The 27,642-nt window shown below is 44.2% G+C and overlaps 2 protein-coding genes across 5 annotated transcripts; one reads left to right on the plus strand and one right to left on the minus strand.

Annotated features, from left to right (window-relative positions):
* Positions 1–37: 37 nt before the first annotated feature.
* On the plus strand, positions 38–13,001 carry cat.1.L (catalase, gene 1 L homeolog). Of its 4 annotated transcripts, none has more exons than XM_041589383.1 (13): positions 38–130; positions 4,230–4,401; positions 4,511–4,621; positions 4,706–4,836; positions 4,917–5,021; positions 6,111–6,236; positions 6,428–6,619; positions 9,463–9,615; positions 9,711–9,849; positions 11,264–11,394; positions 11,555–11,662; positions 11,825–11,911; positions 12,732–13,001. In XM_041589383.1, exons 2-13 carry the CDS (start codon positions 4,344–4,346, stop codon positions 12,795–12,797), a joined length of 1,407 nt encoding a protein of 468 aa, XP_041445317.1. In that variant the 5' UTR covers positions 38–130; positions 4,230–4,343; the 3' UTR covers positions 12,798–13,001.
* A 2,072-nt stretch (positions 13,002–15,073) lies between these two features.
* Positions 15,074–23,229, minus strand: cat.3.L (catalase, gene 3 L homeolog). Its single transcript, NM_001105268.1, is given in 13 exon segments — positions 15,074–15,257; positions 15,392–15,478; positions 16,275–16,382; positions 16,502–16,632; positions 16,773–16,911; positions 17,012–17,164; positions 18,290–18,481; positions 18,713–18,838; positions 18,918–19,022; positions 19,948–20,078; positions 20,248–20,358; positions 21,052–21,223; positions 23,163–23,229. Coding segments are annotated over 13 exon segments (1,512 nt in total). The 5' UTR covers positions 23,175–23,229; the 3' UTR covers positions 15,074–15,212.
* Between the last annotated feature and the right edge of the window lie 4,413 nt (positions 23,230–27,642).

Raw genomic sequence — 27,642 nt, forward strand, 5'->3', positions numbered from 1 at the left:
CTGAGTCCATCAGACTGCCCATTAACCCCTTCCTTTCCAGTGCCGTAATACATACGTGGCAGTCCTAATTTGTGACCTTGTTATGAGCTAAGGGAGTCCAGCCTGAAGGCCAGTTAGGGGAAGATTTGGGGTGAGTGCTTATTTGTACCCTGGGTACCCCTGGAACTATAGCAGGGTGACACCCCAATGTTTCTATATATCTGTAACCTTGTTATGAGCTAAGGGGGCCCAGTCTGAAGGTCAGTTAGGGGGAGATTTGGGGTGAGTGTTTATTTGTACCCTGGGTACCCCTGGAACTATAGCAGGGTGACTGTTACCCCAATGTTTCTATATATGTGTAACCTTGTTATGAGCTAAGGGGGCCCAGTCTGAAGGTCAGTTAGGGGGAGATTTGGGGTGAGTGTTTATTTGTACCCTGGGTACCCCTGGAACTATAGCAGGGTGACTGTTACCCCAATGTTTCTATATATGTGTAACCTTGTTATGAGCTAAGGGGGCCCAGTCTGAAGGTCAGTTAGGGGGAGATTTGGGGTGAGTGCTTATTTGTACCCTGGGTACCCCTGGAACTATAGCAGGGTGACTGTTACCCCAATATTTCTATATATGTGTAACCTTGTTATGAGCTAAGGGGGCCCAGTCTGAAGATCATTTAGGGGGAGATTTGGGGTGAGTGCTTATTTGTACCCTGGATACCCCTGGAACTATAGCAGGGTGACACCCCAATGTTTCTATATATCTGTAACCTTGTTATGAGCTAAGGGGGCCCAGCCTGAAGGTCAGTTAGGAGGAGATTTGGGGTGAGTGCTTATTTGTACCCTGGGTACCCCTGGAACTATAGCAGGGTGACTGTTACCCCAATGTTTCTATATATCTGTAACCTTGTTATGAGCTAAGGGGGCCCAGTCTGAAGGTCAGTTAGGAGGAGATTTGGGGTGAGTGCTTATTTGTACCCTGGGTACCCCTGGAACTATAGCAGGGTGACTGTTAGCCCAATATTTCTATATATGTGTAACCTTGTTATGAGCTAAGGGGCCCAGTCTGAAGATCATTTAGGGGGAGATTTGGGGTGAGTGCTTATTTGTGCCCTGGGTACCCCTGGAACTATAGCAGGGTGACTGTTACCCCCAATGTAACCTGAAAAGAAGTCTGAACCCAAATACTCTGATATCCCCACTCTTGTATTTGAAATGTTCATGGTCCGATGACATTTTAATAACAAATTCATTCAAATTATATACATCCTATTCTTTGCACGTGGCACATGGTTTTCCAGTAGGCTCAATCCAGCTCTAACTTCAGTGCATTCTACATCATAGGCTGGCCCTTCTCATTGGTCTCGTTGGTGCAAAACTCAAGGAGATCCCAATTGTCTTACTCACTTGCCATTGTGGGCCAAGAGTCCAAAAGGTTATTATACAACCTCATAGCAGAGCTCCTTGACCCATCAGTCCTCCAAAATGTTGCTCCCTCCTCCTCTTCCCAGACTCCTGCCCTTTGCACAGACTTTTGTTTATGCAGGTGATAGCTCTCTTGTCTAGTCCTTCCCTACTCCTCCTCCTCCAGCCACTGCCCAGTAAAGGCTTCTCTCTCCCTCCAGTGAGGGTGGAACCTGTGGGTTATTATATAGCAGAGCCTTCCTCAGGCCTTACACTGCACACAGAACACCATGGCAAACAATAAGGAGAAGGCAGACACCCAGATGAACCAATGGAAGGAGACTCGAGGGTCTCAGGTACCACCAGCTTTTGGGATACAATTATCTAAAAATGTTTATGGGTCATTCTCCTACAGGGTGTGTGAGATAGAGGAGGGTGTAGGCGTGTATATAATATTACTTTTCCCCCTTATATTACAGTATACTCAATACCATTTAAAGTCCACTTGAAGTCATTTTCAGAAGATGAAATCCTGTTGGACTAGGCTTATTTGGGGTCCTTTGTAAATAAGGGCACCCTATTTATAAATATATATATATGTTTGAATTTCCCCCTGTTATTACCAATATGGGATCTATTATCCAAAAACCCATTATATTGTGTTTGTGCACATTGTCACTCTTGTACAGAACAAGCAGTTAGTTTGGTTCTTAATTCTGCCGCTGCCGGATACTCATTGCTGATAGGTTGCCCAGTACGAACCCCCCATAAAAAGCTGCTTCTTTTTTAATTATCTTCTACTTAAAGTTGTTATTCTGATGTAGCCCTGAACACAAGGTTATATGGTTCAGAGCAGGTATTATATTATACACTTAGTGTGTAAGTCTGGGGCCAATATATATAGTGATATAACCCTCAGGACAATGGTTGGATCCTATGGGTGGCTGGTGCTGACCTGTTCTAGCTTGCTTGGTCAATATCTTTTAAAGATATGGCCAATTTATGCATATTTTTACTCTCCAATGGCCAAATTGTTTCTCTCTGTGCCTGGGAACTACCCCTGTTGCCTGCAGAACTGATAGGAAAAAGGTGCAAAAAAAGGTTTCTCCCAAAAATCTAACAAGTATCCCTCCCCCTCTTCAACTTTCTGCAGCTCTCCCTCCCCCACCTCTCAGTCTCCTTTTGTTTGTCTGCTCCGAGAGAAAGAACAGGTCAGTAGAAGAATACCATAAACATCAAGTTGTCATGCTCCATTGATACATCGCTGATACCTTTACACAGCACTTACTGACACTGTTCTTCACTCACTTCAGCCCCTGCCCCAATTGAGTCTACAAGGTCTTTTAACACTATGGTAAATTTCCCCAGGAGCCAATGAACCTGCCTACACACTCCATGCAGCTAGGGTTGCCATCTGGCCGGTATTTTGCCGGTAAAAATGATGCTTAATGCTAATGTTATTAATAGGAAAAAACTGCAAGAATATAGGAAAGCCAGTATTTTTTTCCAGAAAAGGTGGTAACCCTACATGCAGCTGGAGCCCTGACTCCAATCAAATCCAGGACCCCATTGCCTTAAATCAGTGGAGCTAAAGAAGAAAGAAGAAAGGCCCTGGTCATATGTGCAATGGCACAAAGGGCAACAAGATGGGGTGGGAAAGGGGACAACTATGTGCCTTCCTCCCAACTGCCATTCATGAAGGCCATCTACTGTAGAAAGCAGGATGCAGTGCAAAGTTCAAAAACACAGAGTATTGCATCTGTTTTTTTCACTTTGCACCCTGCCCTGCATGTTGTGAATAACCCCTATTGTAAAAAAAAATGTCACCTTTCCCCCTTTCCCCTATCAAATTGCAGAGGAGAGTGAGTCCTGCTGTTGTCTCACCAAAGTGTAGTCATTGCTTGGACAACAGCCGCACGGGCCTTCTACCCCTCTAGAATTGATCAGTGATCAGCTTCTGGGCATTTCCATCAGATCAGTGCAAGATGGTTATCCCTGTCTGTGACCAGTTTGTACTAACCAATCATCTTGTAGGATGGCCAATCAGATATCAAGAAACTTAGCCAGTGTCTGCCCAGTAGTGATGTGCACATTGATACGAAACCCACAGTGACCTGCGGGTTGACCACCAGTTGGGTGGGTTTGGGTTTAAATTTGGCCAGGGTTGGGTGCAGGTCAGACTGAGAAAGTACACTCCACCTGAATATTCCCTGTCTTGGAACTAGAGGCACACACAGAAGTAGTGTAGAGAGCGAGATGGTGCTCGTATGCGTTGGATGTGGCTCCTACAATGGCAACATTTTGTGGGTTAGGGTCGGGTGCTGGTTAAGGTTTTGTGGGTTAGGGTTGGGTGTGGGTTGAGTTTTTCCTGAACCGCATATCACTAATGACCAGCTTTGAGCAAATTTTCATTATCATAATCATGGAGATTATATTGATGGTGTCCAGTGGAGTAACTAGATGTCACTGGGCCCCACAGCAAATAAATTTTAGGGCCCCCAACATATCCAGAGATTGCCCTGTTTTACAAATAAATGTTGAAATTGCTCATTGTTTGGATCTCATGAGGCCCCCTGTGCCCTTTGGGCCCCCCAGCACCTGCAGGGTCTGCTTCCTCTATAGTTACCCTCCTGATGGTGTCCCTTAAACAGCTCCAAATGGTCCAGGACCGTAAATCCCAGGTCTTCCTTGCACTGGACATCAGTATAGTTCAGTAAATCCCATGGGTGCACATGCTTAATGGATTCCAATGGAGTCCAAAGGGGAACAATTTTGCACCTCTTGGAGCTCCAGCAACTATGTCATGGGTGGGTAGATACACAACAAAATTAATTATTTTGCATCTCCACCTAGAAACCAAATGTGCTGACCACAGGAGCGGGTCACCCCGTGGGAGATAAGCTGAATCTCTTGACCGTCGGCCCCCGGGGACCACTGTTAGTTCAAGATGTGGTGTTCACTGACGAGATGGCACACTTTGACAGAGAGAGGATTCCAGAAAGAGTAGTCCATGCCAAAGGAGCAGGTACAATGAAACCAGGAGGCCACACATCTTTATTGAGTCCTAACTCCAGTATTAAATATATTGTAATGCAAAAAGAATTGTTCTCATGGAAGGTTTTCTTTATTTTTAGGTGCTTTTGGCTATTTTGAGGTCACTCATGACATCACACAGTACTGCAAGGCCAAAGTGTTTGAGAAGGTTGGGAAGAGAACTCCAGTTGCAGCCCGATTCTCCACTGTCGGTAGGATAATTATTATATTAAATATATGGGTTTGGTAACAGGATTGCCTTAGGCTTCATATTTGACATGATGTTTCTTTACCAGCGGGAGAAGCCGGATCTCCTGACACAATCAGGGACCCTAGAGGGTTTGCAGTGAAGATGTACACAGAGGATGGGAACTGGGACCTGACGGGTAACAACACCCCTATCTTCTTCATCCGCGATGCCATATTAGTAAGTATGACCTCATTTTCTGCCACAGTTGAGTTTCCACATCTCAGCAAGGGTAACAATGATGTCTCCTCCTTCTGCAGTTCCCGTCCTTTGTCCACTCTCAGAAGAGGAACCCCCAGACTCATATGAAGGACCCAAATATGGTGTGGGATTTCTGGACCCTGCGCCCGGAGTCTCTCCACCAGGTTTTTTTTTTTATTGCTCATTCTCTTTCTTGATGCATTTCTTTTGTGATGTCCTTTGTGATGTCCTTTTTACACGTGCATGGCTTGTCCACATGGACTACCGCTTCCACCAGCACCTTCAAACATTCTTGGAATTACTGGTTCAGTGATATAAGTGGCTTAAAGCATGGATTGTCTTTCAGATGCTACATCCAAGAACACTCCTACATACACGCATACATACTTTAATATAAGGATATTTGAGGTCACCAGCATCCCAAGGTTTAGCAGAACAAGCCTAGTATTTAATATAAGGATATTGGAGGTCACCAGTAACCAGGGCCGGATTTACATAGTGGGTGCCCCTAGGCCCACTGCCGTTCGTTCCCCCTGTCCTCTCTTCTTTATTCGTGCAAATTTCCATCATCTGGACCGGAGCAATGGGGATTGGCACAGGGGAAATTTAGAAAATTATGGTATCTCCAGCGCATCCCCTGTGTTTCTGAACCAATGTGGGTGTGGTTGGGCAGCATGCCGTCCCCCTAAAATCCTGCCACCCTAGGCCCGGGCCTGGGTGGCCTTTCCACAAATCCGGGCCTGCCAGTAACTAAAGTTTATCAGAACAAGCCTAGAATTTAATTTAAGGATAATGGAGGTCACCAATAACTCAAGGTTTAGCAGGCAAGGTTACTATTTAATACAGTATAAGGACATGGAAGGTCACCAGCAACATATGGGTAAGTGGAACAAGCCTAGTATTTATTAATATAAGGATACTAAAGGTCACCAGCAACCTTAGGTTTATGAGAACAATTCTACCTCCTAGTATTTAATTAAAGAATAATGGGGGTTACCAGCAACCCAAGGTTCAACAGAACTAGTTTAGTGTTTATCACAAAGATGTTGCAACCAAAGCAATCCCCAACTGTTTATTGCAGCCTGTTGGATGTCAAGCCTAACCTAAGGTTTAGTATCTCCTGCTTTTTATTATAAGGATATTGGAAAGTCACCAGCGACCCAAGATTTGGCATCACTAGTGTACTCTTACTGTTGCAGTGACCTAAAGACAAATAACATTTCTGAGCCATGATATGTCAATCTCTTTGCCAGGTCTCCTTCCTGTTTTCAGACCGTGGCATTCCAGACGGGCACCGGCACATGAACGGCTATGGCTCCCACACTTTCAAGCTGGTCAGCTGCAAGGATGAAGCTGTATACTGTAAATTTCATTTCAAGGTGCGGCCCTATAGAATGTCCTCTGTGGAAGGGGGGGGTAAGAGAGATGAGGAAATACATCTTTGATATGAAAGGGTAAATGAGATAATAGCAAGGTGTAGCAAAGCTAATAAATATTGAATAAATTCATTTTATATTGACAGGTATGTTGTAACTGTGTCTCCTCCCACACTGACATTACTTTCTTCCAGACTGACCAAGGGATCCGGAACCTTACAGTGGAAAGAGCAGAGCAACTGGCTGCCAGCGACCCTGACTATGGCATTCGTGACCTGTATGAGGCCATTGCTGCTGGGAACTACCCCTCCTGGACTCTCTATATCCAAACCATGACATTCCAGCAAGCAGAGAAATTCCCATTCAATCCATTTGATGTAACCAAAGTACGTTCTGGTGCCTGGGAGAAATCAGACATTGTTGGCCCTTTATTTCAGTAAAGTTTGAATCTCCAGGTCAAGCTCTTTCCATCTCTGTCTAGTGCCTACTATGCCTGCTATCCCTCAGTCACACTCCCTTCCCAGAGACTATTATCCACTATTATCTCCCTACTATACCTGCTATCCCACAGTCACACTCCCTTCCCAGAGACTATTATCCCACTGTTACTATAGGCACCATCTCTCCCTACTATACCTGCTATCCCACAGTCACACTCCCTTCCCAGAGACTATTATCCACTGTTACTATAGGCACCATCTCTCCCTACTATACCTGCTATCCCTCAGTCACACTCCCTTCCCAGAGACTATTATCCACTGTTACTATAGACACCATCTCTCCCTACTATACCTGCTATCCCACAGTCACACTCCCTTCCCAGAGACTATTATCCCACTGTTACTATAGGCACCATCTCTCCCTACTATACCTGCTATCCCACAGTCACACTCCCTTCCCAGAGACTATTATCCCACTGTTACTATAGGCACCATCTCTCCCTACTATACCTGCTATCCCACAGTCACACTCCCTTCCCAGAGACTATTATCCACTGTTACTATAGGCACCATCTCTCCCTACTATACCTGCTATCCCTCAGTCACACTCCCTTCCCAGAGACTATTATCCACTGTTACTATAGACACCATCTCTCCCTACTATACCTGCTATCCCACAGTCACACTCCCTTCCCAGAGACTATTATCCCACTGTTACTATAGGCACCATCTCTCCCTACTATACCTGCTATCCCACAGTCACACTCCCTTCCCAGAGACTATTATCCCACTGTTACTATAGACACCATCTCTCCCTACTATACCTGCTATCCCACAGTCACACTACCTTCCCAGAGACTATTATCCACTGTTACTATAGGCACCATCTCTTCCTACTATACCTGCTATCCCACAGTCACACTCCCTTCCCAGAGACTATTATCCACTGTTACTATAGACACCATCTCTCCCTACTATACCTGCTATCCCACAGTCACACTCCCTTCCCAGAGACTATTATCCACTGTTACTATAGGCACCATCTCTCCCTACTATACCTGTTATCCCACAGTCACACTCCCTTCCCAGAGACTATTATCCCACTGTTACTATAGGCACCATCTCTCCCTACTATACCTGCTATACCACAGTCACACTCCCTTCCCAGAGACTATTATCCTCACTGTTACTATAGGCACCATCTCTCCCTACAATACCTGCTATCCCACAGTCACACTCCCTTCCCAGAGACTATTATCCACTGTTACTATAGGCACCATCTCTCCCTACTATACCTGCTATCCCACAGTCACACTCCCTTCCCAGAGACTATTATCCACTGTTACTATAGGCACCATCTCTCCCTACTATACATGTTATCCCACAGTCACACTCCCTTCCCAGAGACTATTATCCACTGTTACTATAGGCACCATCTCTCCCTACTATACCTGCTATCCTACAGTCACACTCCCTTCCCAGAGACTATTATCCACTGTTACTATAGGCACCATCTCTCCCTACTATACCTGCTATCCCACAGTCACACTCCCTTCCCAGAGACTATTATCCACTATTACTATAGACACCATCTCTCCCTACTATACCTGCTATCCCACAGTCACACTCCCTTCCCAGAGACTATTATCCACTGTTACTCTAGGCACCATCTCTCCCTACTATACCTGCTATCCCAAAGTCACACTCCCTTCCCAGAGACTATTATCCCACTGTTACTATAGGCACCATCTCTCCCTACTATAACTGCTATCCCACAGTCACACTCCCTTCCCAGAGACTATTATCCACTGTTACTATAGACACATCTCTCCCTACTATACCTGCTATCCCACAGTCACACTCCCTTCCCAGAGACTATTATCCCACTGTTACTATAGGCACCATCTCTCCCTACTATACCTGCTATCCCACAGTCACACTCCCTTCCCAGAGACTATTATCCCACTGTTACTATAGGCACCATCTCTCCCTACTATACCTGCTATCCCACAGTCACACTCCCTTCCCAGAGACTATTATCCCACTGTTGCTATAGGCACCATCTCTCCCTACTATACCTGCTATCCCACAGTCACACTCCCTTCCCAGAGACTATTATCCACTGTTACTATAGACACCATCTCTCCCTACTATACCTGCTATCCCACAGTCACACTCCCTTCCCAGAGACTATTATCCACTGTTACTCTAGGCACCATCTCTCCCTACTATACCTGCTATCCCAAAGTCACACTCCCTTCCCAGAGACTATTATCCCACTGTTACTATAGGCACCATCTCTCCCTACTATACCTGCTATCCCACAGTCACACTCCCTTCCCAGAGACTATTATCCACTGTTACTATAGGCACCATCTCTCCCTACTATACCTGCTATCCCACAGTCACACTCCCTTCCCAGAGACTATTATCCACTGTTACTATAGGCACCATCTCTCCCTACTATACCTGCTATCCCACAGTCACACTCCCTTCCCAGAGACTATTATCCACTGTTACTATAGACACATCTCTCCCTACTATACCTGCTATCCCACAGTCACACTCCCTTCCCAGAGACTATTATCCACTGTTACTATAGACACCATCTCCCCCTACTACACCTGCAATACCACAGCCACATTAATCCTAATAGATTATTAGATTGATTTTTCTGATGAGCACTAGGTCAGTACAATTAAAAACTGCTTAGTGATTGCTACGGGTGAGAATGACTACCATTTTATCTAATACATACCATAAAGCGAAAGATTTTTTTCTTCTCTCAGGTCTGGCCACATGGAGATTATCCTCTCATACCTGTGGGCAAAATGGTGCTGAGCCGAAACCCAACAAACTACTTTGCTGAAGTGGAGCAGTTGGCCTTTGACCCAAGTAACATGCCCCCTGGGATTGAACCGAGCCCAGATAAGATGCTGCAGGTGGGATGATGGGCACTGACTGTATATAATGATAAATGTAATGGTTCTACTTTTATACCAAACAACTGCTAATATCATTCTATAAACTGTTTTAGGGGAGACTGTTTTCCTATCCTGACACCCACAGACATCGCCTGGGAACAAATTACCTCCAGCTGCCCATCAACTGCCCCTACAAGGTGCGTGTGGCCAACTACCAGCGGGACGGGCCCATGTGCTTCACTGATAACCAGGGTAAGAAAATACCCCAGTTATATTTAGGGTTGCCACCTGTTTCGGGTTTTGACCCGGGTTTTTTTTAAAGGGCTGTCTGGGTTTCCAAATTAGGAAAATCATTTAGGATTCCCTGCGATTGATGCGATGATTGGCCAATCGCTGATTGCCACGTCATAGCCCTTGGTCTCTTGATCAGGTCCTGCCCCACTACATCACATCCCACCTCCCGCTACATCACAGCCCTGCCTTTCCTTTGAGAGAAAAGGTGGCAACCCTAGTTATTTTGGCAGAATGTTCTGCTGTTGAAATATGAAATTATTGACCAGTCGTATACATAAGATTTCTCTTTTTTTAAAGATACTGCCTATAATAATGGGTAAATAATAAAAAGCTGTATGCAGTACTCACCTGCTTTAAACCACTAACCCCCTACTCTACTTCCGGGTTCTGTGCTGAGCCAATCACAGCTCTTCTAAAGGGGGAGGGACACAGTGTTTGATTATCCTGATGCTGACTAAGATAGCCAATCACTGTACTCTACTTCCTAAGATTGGCTCAGAAGCAGGAAGCAGAGTAGGGAGGCAGTGCTTGAAAAGCAGGTAAGTACTTCCGCCAGCTTTGTATCATTTGCCCACAAAGGTTTTAAAAGGAGTCATATTCAGATGGCCATGTCTATAGATGGAAATTAATTGTCCTTTAACCTGTCACTACATGGGATAGAGACCCACTGAGTGTATAAATCCCCTTAAGTTGAGTTATCAAAGGGGCAGAAGTTACAGTAGAATGGGTAATGTAAGTTTACAGTAAGTTGACAAACCAGATTTAGATTTCTGCTCAAATTTGCATCTGTAAATTACGCAGGTCCATGACTTCAGGTGGTGGGGGATCATGATGTGGTCATTGGCCAATCGACACATCTATCAGAGATCATCTGGATTTCCTTGTATGGAAAACTGGGTAGGAAGTTTTGACCCAGGAAGTGCTTCTAAAAAACCAGGCTGTCCGAGTTAAAGCCGGACAAGTGGCAACCCTAGTGCTAAATGTTCTATGATCTATGGCAGGGGTCCCCAACCTTTTTTACCTGTGACCCAAATTCAAGTGTAAAATAATGTTGCAGAGCAACATCAGCATGCAAAAAGTTCCTGGGGCTTCCAAATAAGGTCTGTGATTGACTATTGGTAGCCCCTATGTGGACTTGCAGCCTACAGGAGGCTCTGTTTGGCAGTACACCTGTTTTTTATGCAACTAAATCTTCCCTTTAAGGCAGAAATTCAAAAAGAAGCACCTGCTTCGAGGCCACTGGGAGCAACATCCAAGGGGTCGGAGAGCAACATGTTACTCACGATTCACTGGTTGGGGATCACTGATCTATGGTGAAACTAAGGAAAGGAAAATAACGATGTCTGTGATTCTTTATTGTCTCTCACCCCAGGCGGAGCCCCTAATTATTATCCCAACAGTTTCTCTGCACCAGAGCAGCAGCCTCAGTTTAAGGAGCACAAATTCCGAGTTTCAGCGGATGTTGACCGTTACAACAGCGCCGTCGATGACAACGTCACCCAGGTAAGAACCTTCACAACAGAACAACAGAAACCTTGGAACCTTCCACATCAGTTCTGTCCTTGATGTTTCCCCTATAAAGGTCCTCACTGGTTCAGGGACCGGAGGTCTAGCAACCAGTTTGCCACAGCTCAGGGTCTAATTTCTGTATTTCACCCTAAAGGTGCGGGATTTTTACCTGAATGTGCTAAATGAAGAAGAGCGCCAGCGGCTATGTGAGAACCTTGCCGGGCACCTGAAGGAGTGCCAGCTTTTCATTCAGAAGAGAGCTGTGAGTAACTGTCATCTGGGAGGGATTGGCTGAAGCATTTTGTCCTAGTGGATATCATTTATATGGACCATACATGAACCCAAAGAGAGTCCCACAGAAGGACCATTTATGATTACACAGCCTCTAGTATAGAGTTAACACTGACCGCTCTTCTATTTCCAGGTGAAAAATTTCAGTGACGTCCACCTTGACTATGGCTCCCGTATTCAGGCTCTACTGGACAAGCACAATGCCAAGTGTACAAAGAAGGTAAGGTGTCACCTTGTTAGTGACACTATGCCAGCTTCTACTTGAAGATGGGCAAACAAAAAGGTATTAATTACAATATTTCTGAGCTTGCCCGGCCTAGTGCCTCCTGGGAAAATGTCTGTTTTGAAGCTGAAAAGAGCCCATCCATCAGATCATGACAGATCCTACACAGGCCCATTGGGAGAAGACCACATCAATGTGCCAATTCCTTGTTCTAGTGGGAGTTCCAAACCTGCCCAAGAGATATCTGTCCAGTTTGGGCCCATACATGGGAAGAGAAGTTGCCAATTTGGTCTCAAGCGGCTGAATGGCCAGCTTTACTCCAACTTAAGGTGTCCATACATGGGCAGATCAGAGCTGCAGATATTGGTCCTTTAGACTGATTTGGCAGCTTATTTGCCAGTAAATAGGGGCTTCCGATCAGTCTCCCAGATTGATATCTATCAGGGAGGTTTGATTCTTCTGCAGATCAAGGACCGCATTGGCTAGTTGATGTGGCCCTACGACCCGTTGGCGCCCATACTTTTTGTTGCAATTTGATTGTTCAGCCCTAGGACCAAACGTTTGGATTAACCCAATATCGCCCTACTGTCGGTGGGCATATCGGGGAGAGATATTGAGGTCACCAAACAAGCGGATCTTATCGTGTATGGCCACCTTTACTGTTATAACCCTAGAACAGAAAACCTGCAAGCAGAAAATCCTAGAAGCTTCACAAGTCAAAGAATATTCTCTAAGACTTTGATTAAAGGCAGTTTTAGCTTCAGTATTTCCCTCACTTGGGGGTTTGGGTTATAACTGTGTTCTGTTCCACTTGCAGGAATGTGCCAGACCCAATACCCAGCATTCATCTTACCTGACCTCCAAAGAGAAGTCCAACCTGTAGCCTCTCGTTCTCATCTTCTGCCCAGATGCTTTTCACTTAGAAGATTCTTCGTTGATACTGTTGTTTTTTTTTCTACCGTTTCATTTAACTTTTCGCATGGGCTTGAATCTCGTTGTGTCCTTTTCTGTTTCATTACGATTTATTTCTGTTAAAGTCGCTCTGGGCAACTTCCCAGGGGCAATTAAAGGCACATTACTGACAATGCCTCTGGACTGAGATCTACAAATCTTTCATGTTAAGGTGGCCATACAGTACATGAGCAGATTTAAGTTGCCAATTTGGACCCTTCAAAATGATTCAGCAGCTTCTCTGCCCATGTATGGGTCCTTCCAAACAATATTTGGCCAGTTTAAGCAATTTTTGGTACAAGTATGAAAACTGTTATCCAGAATGCTCGGGACCTGGGGTTTTCCAGATCTTTCTGTAATTTGGATCTTCGTAGATTAAGAAGAAGAAAATCACATAAACATTAAATAAACCCAATAGGCTGGTTTTGCTTCCAATAAGGATTAATCATATCTTAGTTGGGATCAAGTAAAAGTTACTGTTTTATTATTACACAGAAAAGGAAATCGTTTTTAAAAATTTGGATAATCTGATTATAATGGAGTCTATAGGAGACAGCCATTCCATAATTCGGAGCTTTCTGAACAACGGGTTTCCGGATAACGGATCCCATACCTGTAGATACTTGGGAAGGCCCCTGCCAGGCCACCCATTATGTAATTTGGGGAAACTGCTGGGGTCCATATAGAGACCCATTTATTAACTTTTAGTTATACTCTCAAGATTCCACAAGGGAAGGGCTTACAGGAAAGTGATTAGGGTTTCGGCTAAGAAAACGGAAGGGCAGACCAAGCATGTGGTCCTAAATTGTCTTGCTTTAAATAACATAGGCACTTTATCCCTTTCAACTTGCTAGAATTCTACTTCTCTCTGCTGTTATCAAGGGAAAAAGGGAAAAACCATAAAACTGACATCAGCACATGTAAGAGAGAGCTCAGTAATCTCTGCCTCTTGCACCCCAGTCCACTATATTAGGCTAAACCTGTCCCACACTGCCCCCTCATGGTCATATATAGAATTACTGGCGTTCAGAATATTTCCCCCCCAATTGTAATCAGTCTATAACTCCCAACACCCACTGTGAGCCTCGGTGTGTTATGCAACCGCTGCAGATGTCCTTAAGCCACCAATCCCTGCAACCCTGAATTGTATGTGGTTGAACTACAGCTCCCAGCATACCCTGCAAATAGATATTGTTGAAGTACAAGGCTCCACTTTTCTGTTAACAATGCTGTGAAAACCCCAGAGATAGCTGGGGTCCTATATATTCTTATTCTATTCAATCCTATTTTTCTTTTTCATTTATTTGTTTATCTATCTGTGGTATTGTACTATTTTTGTAAAATTTGTCTAAATAAATAATAAATAAAAAAACCAATGCTGTGAAAATATAACCCAGCACTCTCTGCATCCTCTAGATGTTCTTTAAATACATGTATTACACATTGGAATAGTCACCCTGCTACAGTTTTCTCCCTACCAAAGTTTTCCTCCAGGAGGAATGAAAAAGTAGCCAGATAGAGGGGGTACCCAGGGTACAAATAAGTACTCACCCCAAATCTCCCCCTAACTGGCTTTCAGGCTGGGCCCTCTTAGCTCATAACAAGGTTACAGATATATAGAAACATTGGGGTAACAGTCATCCTGCTATAGTTTCAGGGGTACCCAGGGTACAAATAAACACTCACTCCAAATCTTCCCCTAACTGGCCTTCAGACTGGGCCCCCTTAGCTCATAACAAGGTTACAGATATATAGAAACATTGGGGTAACATTCACCCTGATTTAGTTCCAGGGGTACCCAGGACACACATAAGCACTCACCCCGAATCTCCCCCTAACTGGCCTTCAGACTGGGCCCCCTTAGCTGATAACAAGGTTACAGATATATAGAAACATTGGGGTAACAGTCACCCTGCTATAGTTCCAGGGGTACCCAGGGTACAAATAAGCACTCACCCCAAATCTCCCCCTAACTGACCTTCAGACTGGGCCCCCTTAGCTCATAACAAGGTTACAGATATATAGAAACATTGGGGTAACAGTCACCCTGCTATAGTTCCAGGGGTACCCAGGGTACAAATAAACACTCACCCCAAATCTCCCCCTAACTGACCTTCAGACTGGGCCCCCTTAGCTCATAACAAAGTTACAGATATATAGAAACATTGGGGTAACATTCACCCTGCTATAGTTCCAGGGGTACCCAGGTTTAGTTTTACATCAATTTATTGTAACTGCTGCAAGAAAGAATAAAGAAATATATTTGTTATTGACTAGAGGGATTTCCTCTCCCTTTGGGTGCAAGACTTTTGACCCACCGCTGTTTCTCCGGGCAATGTGCTCACGGTTACACCCGGGCGGCTTTATGACAAATGTAGTTGTGCAACGTCTCCTTCAAGATGAAAAAAACAAAACATAATAATTATTAAGTATAAGTGTCAAGTTATATGCGAGTGCTACTATTAAACTCTCAGGTGCCCTAAACTACTGCCTTAACAATGGCATTTTTCTTTCAGTTAACCTTACCTTCTTTCCACCTTCAGCGTTAAATTTATCCAGCAGGGCCTTTATATCCGCACCATAATCTGGGTGAATGTTACTGAAATTTTTAACCTGGGACGGGATATATACAGACATGTGATAAATTAAACAAATTAATAAACAAAAGGAAATCATAAGTCATTTGTTATATTCTGTTTATTGCTGACGCCACATTTCCAATGAAGTCACTGAAATTATTTTGGCATTTGCTTTGTGCTGCCAATCCCTATTTCTGTAGGGAAATGAGAGAGAGCAGACAGTAACCCTTCCAACACTTTCCTCTTGTCTCTATATATTAGGTCCCTATCTAGTGTTACCAATCCCTATTTCTGTAGGGAAATGAGAGCAGACAGTAACCCTTCCAACACTTTCCTCTTGTCTCTATATATTAGGTACCTATCTAGTGTTACCAGTCCCTATTTCTGTAGGGAAATGAGAGAGAGCAGAGAGTAACCCTTCCAACACTTTCCTCTTGTCTCTATATATTAGGTACCTATCTAGTGTTACCAATCCCTATTTCTGTAGGGAAATGAGAGAGAGCAGACAGTAACCCTTCCAACACTTTCCTCTTGTCTCTATATATTAGGTACCTATCTAGTGTTACCAATCCCTATTTCTGTAGGGAAATGAGAGAGAGCAGACAGTAACCCTTCCAACACTTTCCTCTTGTCTCTATATATTAGGTACCTATCTAGTGTTACCAATCCCTATTTCTGTAGGGAAATGAGAGCAGAGCAGGCAGTAACCTTTTACCCATGTCTCTCTCCATATATATATATATCAGACTACTAACTCCTATTTTTCTAAAAATCTAAGATCATGTGAGCAACTATCCAGTGCTGGAGTCTATATTTAAACAGATACTCACAGCTCTTTCTTGGATGAAGATCTGAGCTTCACTTAAGTTTCGGGCGAGATTCTCGCACAGTCGCTGACGCTCCTCTTCAGTCAGAGTCTGAGTGTAGAATGCTCTCACCTGAATATTGGAAGCCGTAATGATCAGAGATCAAGGAGATAGTATAGCTGCACTGATACTACATATACTCGGATTCACCACTGCACCCCGGTATAAGTTGGGCAGGGGGACCCCTTTACCTGAGACACATTGTCCTCATCACTGCAGTCATGTCGATCCACATCTCCTGAGGCCACAAACGTGGAGTCTTTGCACTTTGGATCATCCCGTGGGGAACTGAAGCTGTTTGGATAGTAATTCGGCATATGGCCTAAAGGGTAAGAGGTTGGAAGGTTAAAAATATCTTATATTTTGTTCTTGATGTTAGAATAAGCTGCTTCTATGGAAGTGGAATTGGAATACAAGAAACATTTCCCTGCTACAAGCCTGAACGTTGAGTTGAGTTCTTACTAGGGGTATTAAACATGCACATGGGCCCATCCCGCTGGTAATGAGCCACTTTCACTCCCCGGGGACAGTTGACAGGAAGGTGCAAGTAGTTTGGTCCCAAGCGATACCGGTGAGTATCCGGGTATGAGAACAGGCGACCCTGTAGAAGTAACAAAACTGATGAAATCTGTTACCCTGGTGGAAGCCTTGAAACCCTTTTGTAATGTCGAGTTTTAGGGCACAACTCCAACTCATCTCACCTGTAACATTTTATCCGGGCTCGCTTCAATCCCAGGGGGCATGTGGCTTGGGTCGAATGCAATCTGTTCCACCTCGGCAAAGTAGTTCTCTGGGTTCCTGTTCAGTACCAGTTTGCCGATGGGGATGAGTGGGTAATCTTTGTGCGGCCAGACCTGAAGAGGATCAGACAAGAAGAGTCAGATGTTAAAGAGGAAGATGAACCCCAGTTCCCGTGTCTCTCAACCTGACTATGGACCATGGGAAAGAGAACAACCCAGGAGCTGAAAGTACAGAGAATTAAATGTCTGCAGAGTAGGGATACACTGAATCTGCTATTTTAGGATTAGGGCAAATCCTGAATCCTTTGTGAAAGATTCTACCAAACCCTAATTTGCGAAAGCGAACTGTGCATGTGCATGCATGTGGTTAGAAATGTTTGACTTCCTTGTTTGTGTGATGAAAAATTACGTGGTTTTTTGGATTCTATTTGGTCAGGCACTTGGATTCGGCCAAATCCGTATCCTGCTGAAAAAGGGTGAATATTGGCCAAATCCCGAACTGAATACTGGGTGCGGTGCATCCCTACTGAGCTTCAGAGGTTTCCCCACTTTTGGGTCAACTCTATTTTTGCCATTGTCCCATGTGTTTTTCACATCTCTTATACTTACTTCCAATCTGTTCCTAAAATATTCTACTCCCTCAGGGGCGATCCTGGCCCCTCCCCCGGAAATTCGATCTTAAAGTACCAGGAGCAGCATTTTTGCTGCCCCTGGTACCTAGCGGGGGGCTGCCGCCTGAGGCGACAGCCTCAACTCGCCTCATTGGCGAAGCACCCCTGACTCCCCTTCATATTGACTCCCCACTCTCGTCCTTCAATGTACACTCACTTTCTTCCACCTTTTCTGCTCTTTTTCCTACTAATTCATTTTCTTTATTTCTTTTTCCCAATCCCTTGCTCTCCTCATTTCAGTTCCAGCCTATCCAAACACTGCACAGCTGTGTTATTGTCATTATCTTTTATAGTGTAAGCACTGACCATAACTAGTTGGCCGGAACAAATGAGTTGCATTGAGCCAGTAACAATAAATTCATGAAAGTCATTGTAGAGAGGATTTCATTAAAGTCATTGTAGAGAGGATTACAGCTCTTCAGTGTTTGCTCTTTCCGTGTTGTCCTCCCTTGATAAGGGATCTACTGCACCCCCTGCACTTGGCTGTGCTGCCCCCGGTCTGGAGAGATATATTCGCCATGTCTTTCCAGCTGTAGAATACATTTGGAAAACTTTGGGGGTCACTTACCTTAGTGAGGTCAAATGGATTGAAAGGACATTTCTCTGCTTCCTCGAAGGTCATGACCTGGATGTACATGGTCCAAGATGGGAAGTTCTTCTTGGCGATGGCCTGGAATAGGTCTCTGATGCCGTAATCTGGGTCACTCACCACCAGTCTGTCAGCTTCTTCTACTGAAAGATTCTTAATCCCTTGATCCGTCTATAGGAAATAGAAAGGCTCAAAGTTCTGCCTTGTGTCTCCATCTATCTCTGATTGAAATCTGTGGGCTTTACTACGCCTTATCCCAGTTGCCAGAATTAAATCTCTCTTACTGGTAAATAATGATGGTTGCTTGAATCCACTTAGCCTAGGCCCAGGTTTCAGCCCAACTAAGCTGTTTTTTGATGGGTCACTTACTCTAACCCCTATTTGCCTAACCCAACTTTATACCTTATAATGAAACTTGCAGTAAACTGCATTTCCTTCTGCATTCACAAGCTTGAACGTGTGAGACCCGTAGCCATTCATATGTCTGTGTCCATCTGGGATTCCGCGGTCACTGAACAGGAAAGTCACCTTTAAAGAGAGAGAAGAACATGAATTACGGTCTGTGGTGGTCAGCAGATTCGGTACAGAGCCCATGACGCCCACCAACCTGATGCAGAGTCTCCGGACGCAGGCTCCAGAAATCCCAAACTGTATCCGGATCCTTCAGGTGTGTCTGTGGGTTTCTCTTCTGACTGTGGATGAACGATGGAAACTGCACAAAAGGCAAAAGTTACTTTATAACCATAATAATAGATACATTCTTAGTGGTTAATGAGTGTTTCATATTTAACAGGACCAAGTCGGCATGGGTGATAGCTGTGATTGTAATGACTAGGCATCAGTGTGTGAATATGATGCTCAGAGATGCTCTTCACCGAGGCTTCCCAACCTTTTTTTACCCATGAACCACCTTCAAATTTAAATAAGAGTTGGGGAGCAACACAAGCATGAAAGAGGTTCCTGGGCATGCAAAATTTGGGCTGTGATTTGGTAGCCCCTATGAGGACTAGTAGCCTACAGGAGGCTCTATTTGGCAGTACATTTGGTATTTATACCAGATTAATACCAAAAATAAACACCTTCTTTGAGGCCACTGAGAGCAACTTCCAAAGGGCATGTCCAGTTGGGTTACACCTAAGCTCATCTCAGCTCCATCTCAAGAACCTCCTAAGAGAATGTATTATTTTCACTTTATTTTCCCAGGTACATAGCTCTTATTATTTTGCTTCTAGGCTGCTTTCTTCCCCATGGCCCAGTGGGAAAAAGCTTGGAGCTTTCTAAAACAGCTAACTAGGGTCTTCCCATTGCATTGTCTTCCATGAATGAGGAGGAGAAGAATAAGGCAGTTTGGAAGATGAAGACCCCAGAAACCAAATCTCTCTGCAACTTGCTTTGCATGACCCACAGAGACCAATATAATAGGCCAATGTTCCAACTGGTTTTACACTCATAAATGATCCTCAGTGGGCAAATGAATATGGAACCAGGTCTAATCCCAAGTGAAATGATACTCAACTGGATCACATGCAAAAGAATAATGTGGGTGTAGAACATTAGTCTGTAGGCCAATGTGTTTAGCCTATACTGTCCTACACAAATGAATATCGTGTGCAAATGAGTCTGAAGTCAGAACTGACCATCATGGGATCTCTGAGGAAGAAAATGGGGATGTTGTTTCCAACCAGGTCCCAGATTCCTTCTTCCGTGTAGAATTTCACTGCGAAACCCCGAGGGTCACGGACAGTATCTGCTGATCCTGCTTCCCCAGCTGTAGAGAGAGGAGAGGCCACAATAATGACTAATATACAGGAGGGTGCTGGAGGAGCAGTTTGTGTTTTTGGGCCCTTGAACTAAAGAGGAGCTTAACAACAGAGGATGGTGGGGTCCCTATATGCCAGGGATTTATACTATATACATGGGGGGGACAGAATTCTCACCAACTGTTGAAAATCTCACTGCAACGTCCGTCCTTTTCCCAACTTTTTCAAACACCTTGGCCCTGCAGTACTTTGTGATGTCGTGTGTCACCTCGAAATACCCGAACGCTCCTGGAATCGAGACCGGAAGTGTCGATAAAACATTCAGTTCTGGTCGAAAGTGACTAAAATTCCTTTATAGGGCTGCTTCACCTTTAAGTTAACATTTAGTATGTTATAGAATGGCCAATTCCAAGCAATTTTTCAATTGGTCTTCATTATTTATTTATTTTCGATTTTTTTAAATTATTTTGACTTTTTCCAGCTTTCAAATGGGGGTCGCTGACCCCATCTAAAGAAAACAAATGCTCCATAAAGCTGCAAATGAATTGGTATTCTACTTTTTATTACTCATCTTTCTATTCAGGCCTCTCCTATTCATACTGTATTCCAGTCTCTTATTCAAATCAATGCAAGGTTGCTAAGGTCATTTGGACCCTAGCAACTTTTTACTCTTCATCTTTCTATCCAGGTCTCTTCTATTCATATTCCAGTCTCTTATTCAAATCAGTGCATGGTTGCTAATTCAGATCCTAGCAACCAGATGGCTGAAATTGCAAACGAGAGAGCTGCTGAATAAAAGCTAAATAACTCAAAAACCACAAATAATAAAAAATGAAAACCAATTGCAAATTGTCTCAGAATATCTATCTCTACATTATACTAACAGTTAACTCAAAAGTAAACAACCCCTTTAATTTACATATGGCCACGGCCTTTTTCACAGAACAGGTGAAGTATGAAGGTATAATTCTAACAACACACCCGCTCCTTTTGCATGTACAACTCTTTCTGGAATCCTTTCCCGGTCAAAATGCGCCATCTCATCGGTGAACACCACATCCTGCATCAGCATTGGCCCCCGGGGGCCGGCCGTCAGAACATTGAGCTTATCCCCGGTGGGGATTCCGGCTCCTGTAGTCAAGATGGGATGAGTCTGCAGAGAAATACAGACAATTAGATTACATTATACACTCAGGCTTGGGACTGGACATTAATGTGTATTGTGACTACAGCTAAAAAATAGCAAACGGCTTCCTGTTAAATGGGATAAAAGAAAAGGGCAAGATTTAACAAGATAAGTAATTCACTACACCCAGTGGGGCTGTTTCATGGATTTCTATCTTGTTGCAATTTAGCTGTTGTTGAACTACCACTTAAAGCAATCTCAATGGGTTCACAGCAGCTGCAGGTTACACAATGTCCCTGATCCATAGTAAAACTGGGCTGAACATGTCTAAGCAGAACCCCCAGCGTGCATTACAACTCACAGCAGGAAATGTGGCTTTTGCACAAGAGCCTGTGAAGCAATCATTGGACGGAGCCCAGAGCCACATTCACGTTATCCCGGCCCTTAGCAGCTCTCCCATGGATGGATGGAACCGGCAGAGGAATTGTTATTCCATAAATAGAGAGCAAGTGCCAACTGATACCTTTCCTACAACATTCCTGATTGATGATGATGATAATGAAAGGTGTCTTTTAGTGGGGAACTCTGAGTAGGGGTGACTGCCCGGAGAACCACAAATTTTAGGCACCCAGCAGAAATTTTTTTAGAAAAAATGGCAACAGTAGGCAAGATGCCAGTAGTATGGCAAGATGGCACCAATGGTGCAAGACGGCAGCCAGGGCTGGCTTTACATAGCGGGCACCCAGGGGTGATCCTGGCTATTTTGCCACCCAAGGTGGCCTTCCTTCTGCTGCCCACCCCCCTCTCCCCACGGCACTCACCTTTTCAGCGCCGTCGGGGGTCCACGTCACTAGTGCAGAGAGCGTAATAGCTCTCTGCACTAGAAGAGCTGAATTTCTGGGTTGAAAAGTGGAAATTTGGCTCTTAAAGTTACCAGGAGTTTAATTTTTGCCGCCCCTGGCTATCAGGGGGGCTCTGCCACCTGAGGGGAGTTTTTCAGCTCGCCTCATTGGCGGATAGCCCCTTCGGGCACCCCTAGGCCCCTGCCCCCTCTCCTCCATTTGTGCACATGCGCAATTTTTCATCATCTGACCTGGAGCACTGGGGATTGGCGCATGGAAAAAGTAAAAAAACGACAGTATCTTCTGCCCATATCCAGTGCTTCCCAAACAATGCGAATGTGGTTGCGCAGAATGCCACCCCCTAAAATCCTGCCACCCTAGGCCCATGCCTTTGTGGCCTTTACACAAATCCGGGCCTGACGGCAGCTAAAATACAGGTAGTTGCTCATTACAGCCTTCATCGCTATCACAGCATTGCATACCTCCATCACTTTGCACCCACCCTCTGCTCCTTTAGTTCCCATCAGACTTAGTTATGGACTTGTTACCTGCTGTTCCATCATGGGGGGCTCAACACTGGTACTCTGAATGCCTGCAGGGTGGTCACACAAATATTTATCAGGTTTTAGAGCCTTCCCCCTCTTTCTCTGCATGGGACTCTTTGCACAGCACCCTCCTTTCCTAAGTAACCTCCATGCCACGGAAATAGCTTCTGCCAACCTTTGGAAATTGAGCCATGCTGCTTTGAATACGTTTATTTATTATCCTTTATTTATACAAGCACGCTGCTTTGCAGATATCACTCATCGGTCCCTGACCCAGTGGAGCTTACAATCTAAGGTACCAAGCACCGACACAAACTAAGGTGAATATCATCAGGGGGCCAATTAACCGGCCTGCTTCTTTTTTGGAGCAGGAAAAAGTGTTTTGCTTAACAGCAAGTGCAATATTAGTCTCTCCTGCACCTTTGCCACCCATTCCAGCCTAAGCCCTTTGCCTTGATCCCCAAAGGGGGTTTTACTCAATTCCAGCCCCACCCAGACTACTCTGCTCCTATTTACTGTATAGTACAGTTCCCCATAAATGCACATTTGAGATTATTGGTGTGTTATAGAGTTAGTTACCTGCTGTGCCATCCTGGGTAGAAAGTCTTCAGGGTGTCAACCACTAGGCTGCTGTTGGGTGCTCAACACTGGGACTGTGAGTGCCTGGAGGGGAGCGGTCACACTAATATTTATCAGTCTTGAGCCTCCCCCCTTCCTCTTATTGCGACTTCCCCTCCTTACACCAGAACGCCTTTCCCTCCCCAAAGCAAGCTCTGCACCCTCCTTTCCTAAGTAACCTCCATGCCAAGGCAACACCTCTTGGTAGGCTGGTAGCTGTATTTACCCTTTCATCTCTGTTATTATAACACTGACATGCACGTCCCAGTATGACACAGACTTATTATTTTAACACTAAACAAGAAATCGTTTATCAAATGAAGATAAATGCGACACAATTCTCCTTTGGTATTAAAAGAGGGATTTGCCATTTTATCACAAATATATACCCATTGTCACACCTGTATCAAAGGTAAGGGCTAAGGCTGCCAAACAGGAAGGGTCATTTGCATCCATTATGTTCCTTCTTAGAACCTTCGTCAGGGAAAGAAAACAGGGTTTTCTTTCCCTGACGAAGGTTCCAAGAAGGAACCGAAACGTAGGATCACAATAAACCTTCATGGTTTCACTTTACTGGATTGTTGCAATTTTTTCCTGTGAGTGCCGTCATTTCTGGATTTACTTTATATATATATATATATATATATATATATATATATATATATATATATATATATATATATATATATATATATATAAAGTAAATATATAAAGCACTGTGTATCTTGACAGCGCTATATAAATAATTGATGATGATGATGATATAATGTCAGACAGTGCCTGCACTCAGTCATAGACGAAGCCAGAGGTGCATGACGAAGTTTGTAGTAATATTGAAAAGAGAATCAGCACAGAGTGAATACAGAGTGTGCTGATTCTCTTTTCAATATATATATATATATATATATATATATATATATATATATATATGTGTGTGAAAGAGCAATTGCTCAAATCTTAACGTACTGAAAACACATTAATTTAGTATTCGCCTGAGCCACCTACATCTCTATGGGGTATATTTATCAAAGAGTGAAGTTAGAGATCTCCACAGTCCAGAGAGTGAAATACCACCTCTCTCCGTTCATTTCTATGGGACTTTTAAAGGCGTATTTATCAAATGGTGAACTTTCACTATTACCCTTTGATAAATACGCCTGTAAAAATCCCATAGAAATGAATAAAGAGAGGCGGTGGTATTTCACTCTGCGGACTGTGGAGATCTCAAACTTCACTCTTTGATAAACATACCCCTATTAGTGATGTGCGGGTCAGGGTTTTCCTGACCCACACACGACCCTAACCCGCCCTGCTGCAACCCACACCCGGCTGCACCCGCGCTTCCGGGGTCCTTTTATAGACCTGCGCCGACCCGCCGATGACGTCACAAAAGGGGCGGGGCGAGCAGACGTGAGACTATAAAACCTGAACCCGGAAGTCGGATGCCGGCATTTGAAGGTGGTGGGCGGGGAGAGCAGGAGAAGAGCTCAACCCGCACCCGCCGGCCACCCGCGAGGAGCAGTGCGAGGTCAACCTGAACCCGCCTGACCCGGCAACATGGCCAAAGCGACATCAGAAGGAACACAACTGTACATATTTGCATGTATTAAATATGAACTTATATATATACAGGTCTGGGATATAGTATTCAAGGTTTTCTGGATAAGGGCTCTTACACACGGTCGATTTTTCCTGCGCTCCCCTGCGTTCCGTTTCCTTCTGTTCAGCCGCAGGGGAGTACGAGAGTAGACGCACTCAATTATTGTGAAGGGGGCTGTACTCACACAGACAATGTATGCACAGAACGCAGGTGAAATTCAACATGCTGCTTCCCACCTGCGTTTGCCGCTTACTTGCGTCTGTGAGAGTACAGCCCTCTTAACAATAATTGAGTGTGTCTATTCTTGCGCTCCCCTGCGGCTGAACAGAAGAAAGGGCAACGTAGGGGAGCGCAGAAAAAAACTGCCGCGTGCATAACTCCCAACTGTCCCGTTTTGAGTGGGACAGTCCCACTTTTGACAGCTCAATCTGTTGTCACGGATTTATCCTGATAAATCCAGAGTTTCTCTTTGATCTGCTGCACTGAACAGCCAGAAACAGATACAAAGTTTCCAACTTAATTGGGTCTTGGCAGACAGCCCAGTTTAGATACTTTAGATACTTTAGATAGTTACTTTTGTAACAGTTTGATAAGATAAGAACGAAGACTCACCGCTTAAAGGGCAATTCACCTTTATTTGCAAAACTGTAATAACATATAAAAACCACAGAAATGTGTTCAAACTTTCATAACCTTCCACATTATGTAAAACGAACATGGTAATTAGGGGGTGTGGCCACAAAAATGGGCATGGTCAGAATTGCCGCACTACCAAATCTTTTTGGCCCTCTTTCTGTTTCCTAAATGTTGGGAGTTGTGCGTGTGTAAGAGCCCTTATGTGCAGCCATGCATCATGCATCTAAATGAATTGCTAATTAGCCATGCAGACTGTGGGTTCCATATGGGTTCGGTTTTAAAGGGGTGAGGTGGCAACCCTGGAGGCAAGGGAATTACAGATTGGTACCTTTCCAATCAAATATTGTTTATACAAGGTGGTTGCTAGGGAAGCAACTTGTTACTAAGGAAATGGATATCAACACAGTGTCTGCATCTCAAGTGCAAATCAGGAAGTGCTCAAGTGTGAAGCAATAGCAGCAGAACTGTCCTCCCTCCTTGAGTTTCCAAGAGCCTCTCGGATTTATATACTGGGGTGGGGTAACAGCATTCATGGGGAGTGGTCAGAGCCCCCCCATAATTCACCTATAGGAGGCTGACATTTCTATAGCCTGGTGATATAGCGGCTTGTAACCCATGGCAACCAATCCAAGGCCTGTTTGAAAACAAACGCCTGATTGGTTGTGGGTAACGGCTCAAACTACAGTAGTTACAAACTTGCTGGTTTTTTATGTTGCAGAAATGGGGGAACATTCTGCAAAGTGTATCTATGGCAGGGTTACCTCTTGTCCAGTTTTGACCCTACAGCCCATTTTTTTGGAAGGAATGTCCAGGTCAAAACTGCCTGCTCTTGTTACAAGTTAGGAAAACCAGGCAGGATTCCCAAAGACTGACGAAGCCCCCGACATCACTGACCCACCCGCACAATGTCACCGCTAGGGTTGCCGGTATTTATTGGCCTAGTCGGTAAAACACCTGCCAAGGCTGGGGTTGGTATTACAAATTTACCAGTTGCCGTCAATTTTAAATACCCTCAAAAAAATCTCTCGGCCTGCCTCCAATCTGCTCAAAACGTACCCTTTCTCCGTCTTCTGGTCATCGGCGCGATGTGGCTCCACCCTTTTTTTGTCACATCCCGCCCTATTTGTTCACATCCCCACCAACGGCCAGTGGAAATTTTATGAAAAGGCACCCTCCCACCCGGGGCTAGCGGTATGGAAAATTGGAAACCCTATTCCATGTATTGCAAAAATTGCAAACTGGAAAGCTGCTGAATAAAAAACTAAATAACTTAAAAAAAAAAACACAAATCATCTGACTTTGTCCAGCTTTCAAATGGGGGTCACTGACCTCATCTACAAAAAACAATTGCTTCATAAAGCTACAAATGATATGTTATTGCTGATTTTTTTATTATTCGCCGTTCCATTTATGCTCTCTGATATTTATATTCCAGACTCTTATTCAAATTAACTGCATGGTTGCTAGGGTAATTTGGACCCTAGCAACCAGATGGCTGAAATTGCAAACTGGAGAGCTGCTGAATAAAAAGCTAAATAACTCAAAAACCACAAATAATAAAAAATGAAAACCAACTGCAAATTGTCTCAGAATATCACTCTCTACATCATGCTAAACATTAATTTAAAGGTGAACAAACCCTTAAAGCAAACAATATTTGAATTCTTTCCGTGAAAAGGCACCTATCTGTAATTCCCTCTAGGGTTGCCACCTCATTCCTTTAAAACCAAACACATATGGAATCCATAGCCTGCATGGCTAATTAGCAATTCATTTATATGCAGTGGGCCCACGAGAGCCGGGGCCCACCAGGTTTTTTCCGGCCCAGTCCGAACCTGTCACCCTCTACATCATACTAAAACTTAATTTAAGTTTGTTTATAGATTATACTCGCATCTCTCTGCTGTCTGATTTCCCTTATAGAGCCAGTGGGGGGCAGAGTTCTCTTAGTAATAGCTCCATGCTAGTGACATCACACATTTGCAGGCAGTTTATTTGCAATTTCGGAATCGCCCACTATGAACATTTCTAGCACAAAATGTACAACAAGGGACAGTATCTCTCGTGTGATAACACAATGGCGTTTTAAAACGTGATTCACAGTTAATGTTAATAATGTTATAGAATGGCTAATTCTAAGCAACTTTTCCATTGGCCTTCATTTTTAAATGCTTTATCATTTCTGAATAATCTGCCTTCTTCTGG

This window comes from Xenopus laevis, chromosome 4L (genome assembly GCF_017654675.1).
Source record: "Xenopus laevis strain J_2021 chromosome 4L, Xenopus_laevis_v10.1, whole genome shotgun sequence".
Classification (NCBI taxonomy): Eukaryota; Metazoa; Chordata; class Amphibia; order Anura; family Pipidae; genus Xenopus; species Xenopus laevis.

Bases quoted from the DNA above. Each gene is read 5' to 3' on its own strand.
- cat.1.L (XM_018256879.2), top strand. From the start codon at position 1,667: ATGGCAAACAATAAGGAGAAGGCAGACACCCAGATGAACCAATGGAAG. The intron at 9,850-11,263 runs GTAAGAAAATAC...CTCTCACCCCAG, and splicing joins GTGCTTCACTGATAACCAGG to GCGGAGCCCCTAATTATTAT. The intron at 11,912-12,731 runs GTAAGGTGTCAC...TTCCACTTGCAG, and splicing joins ATGCCAAGTGTACAAAGAAG to GAATGTGCCAGACCCAATAC.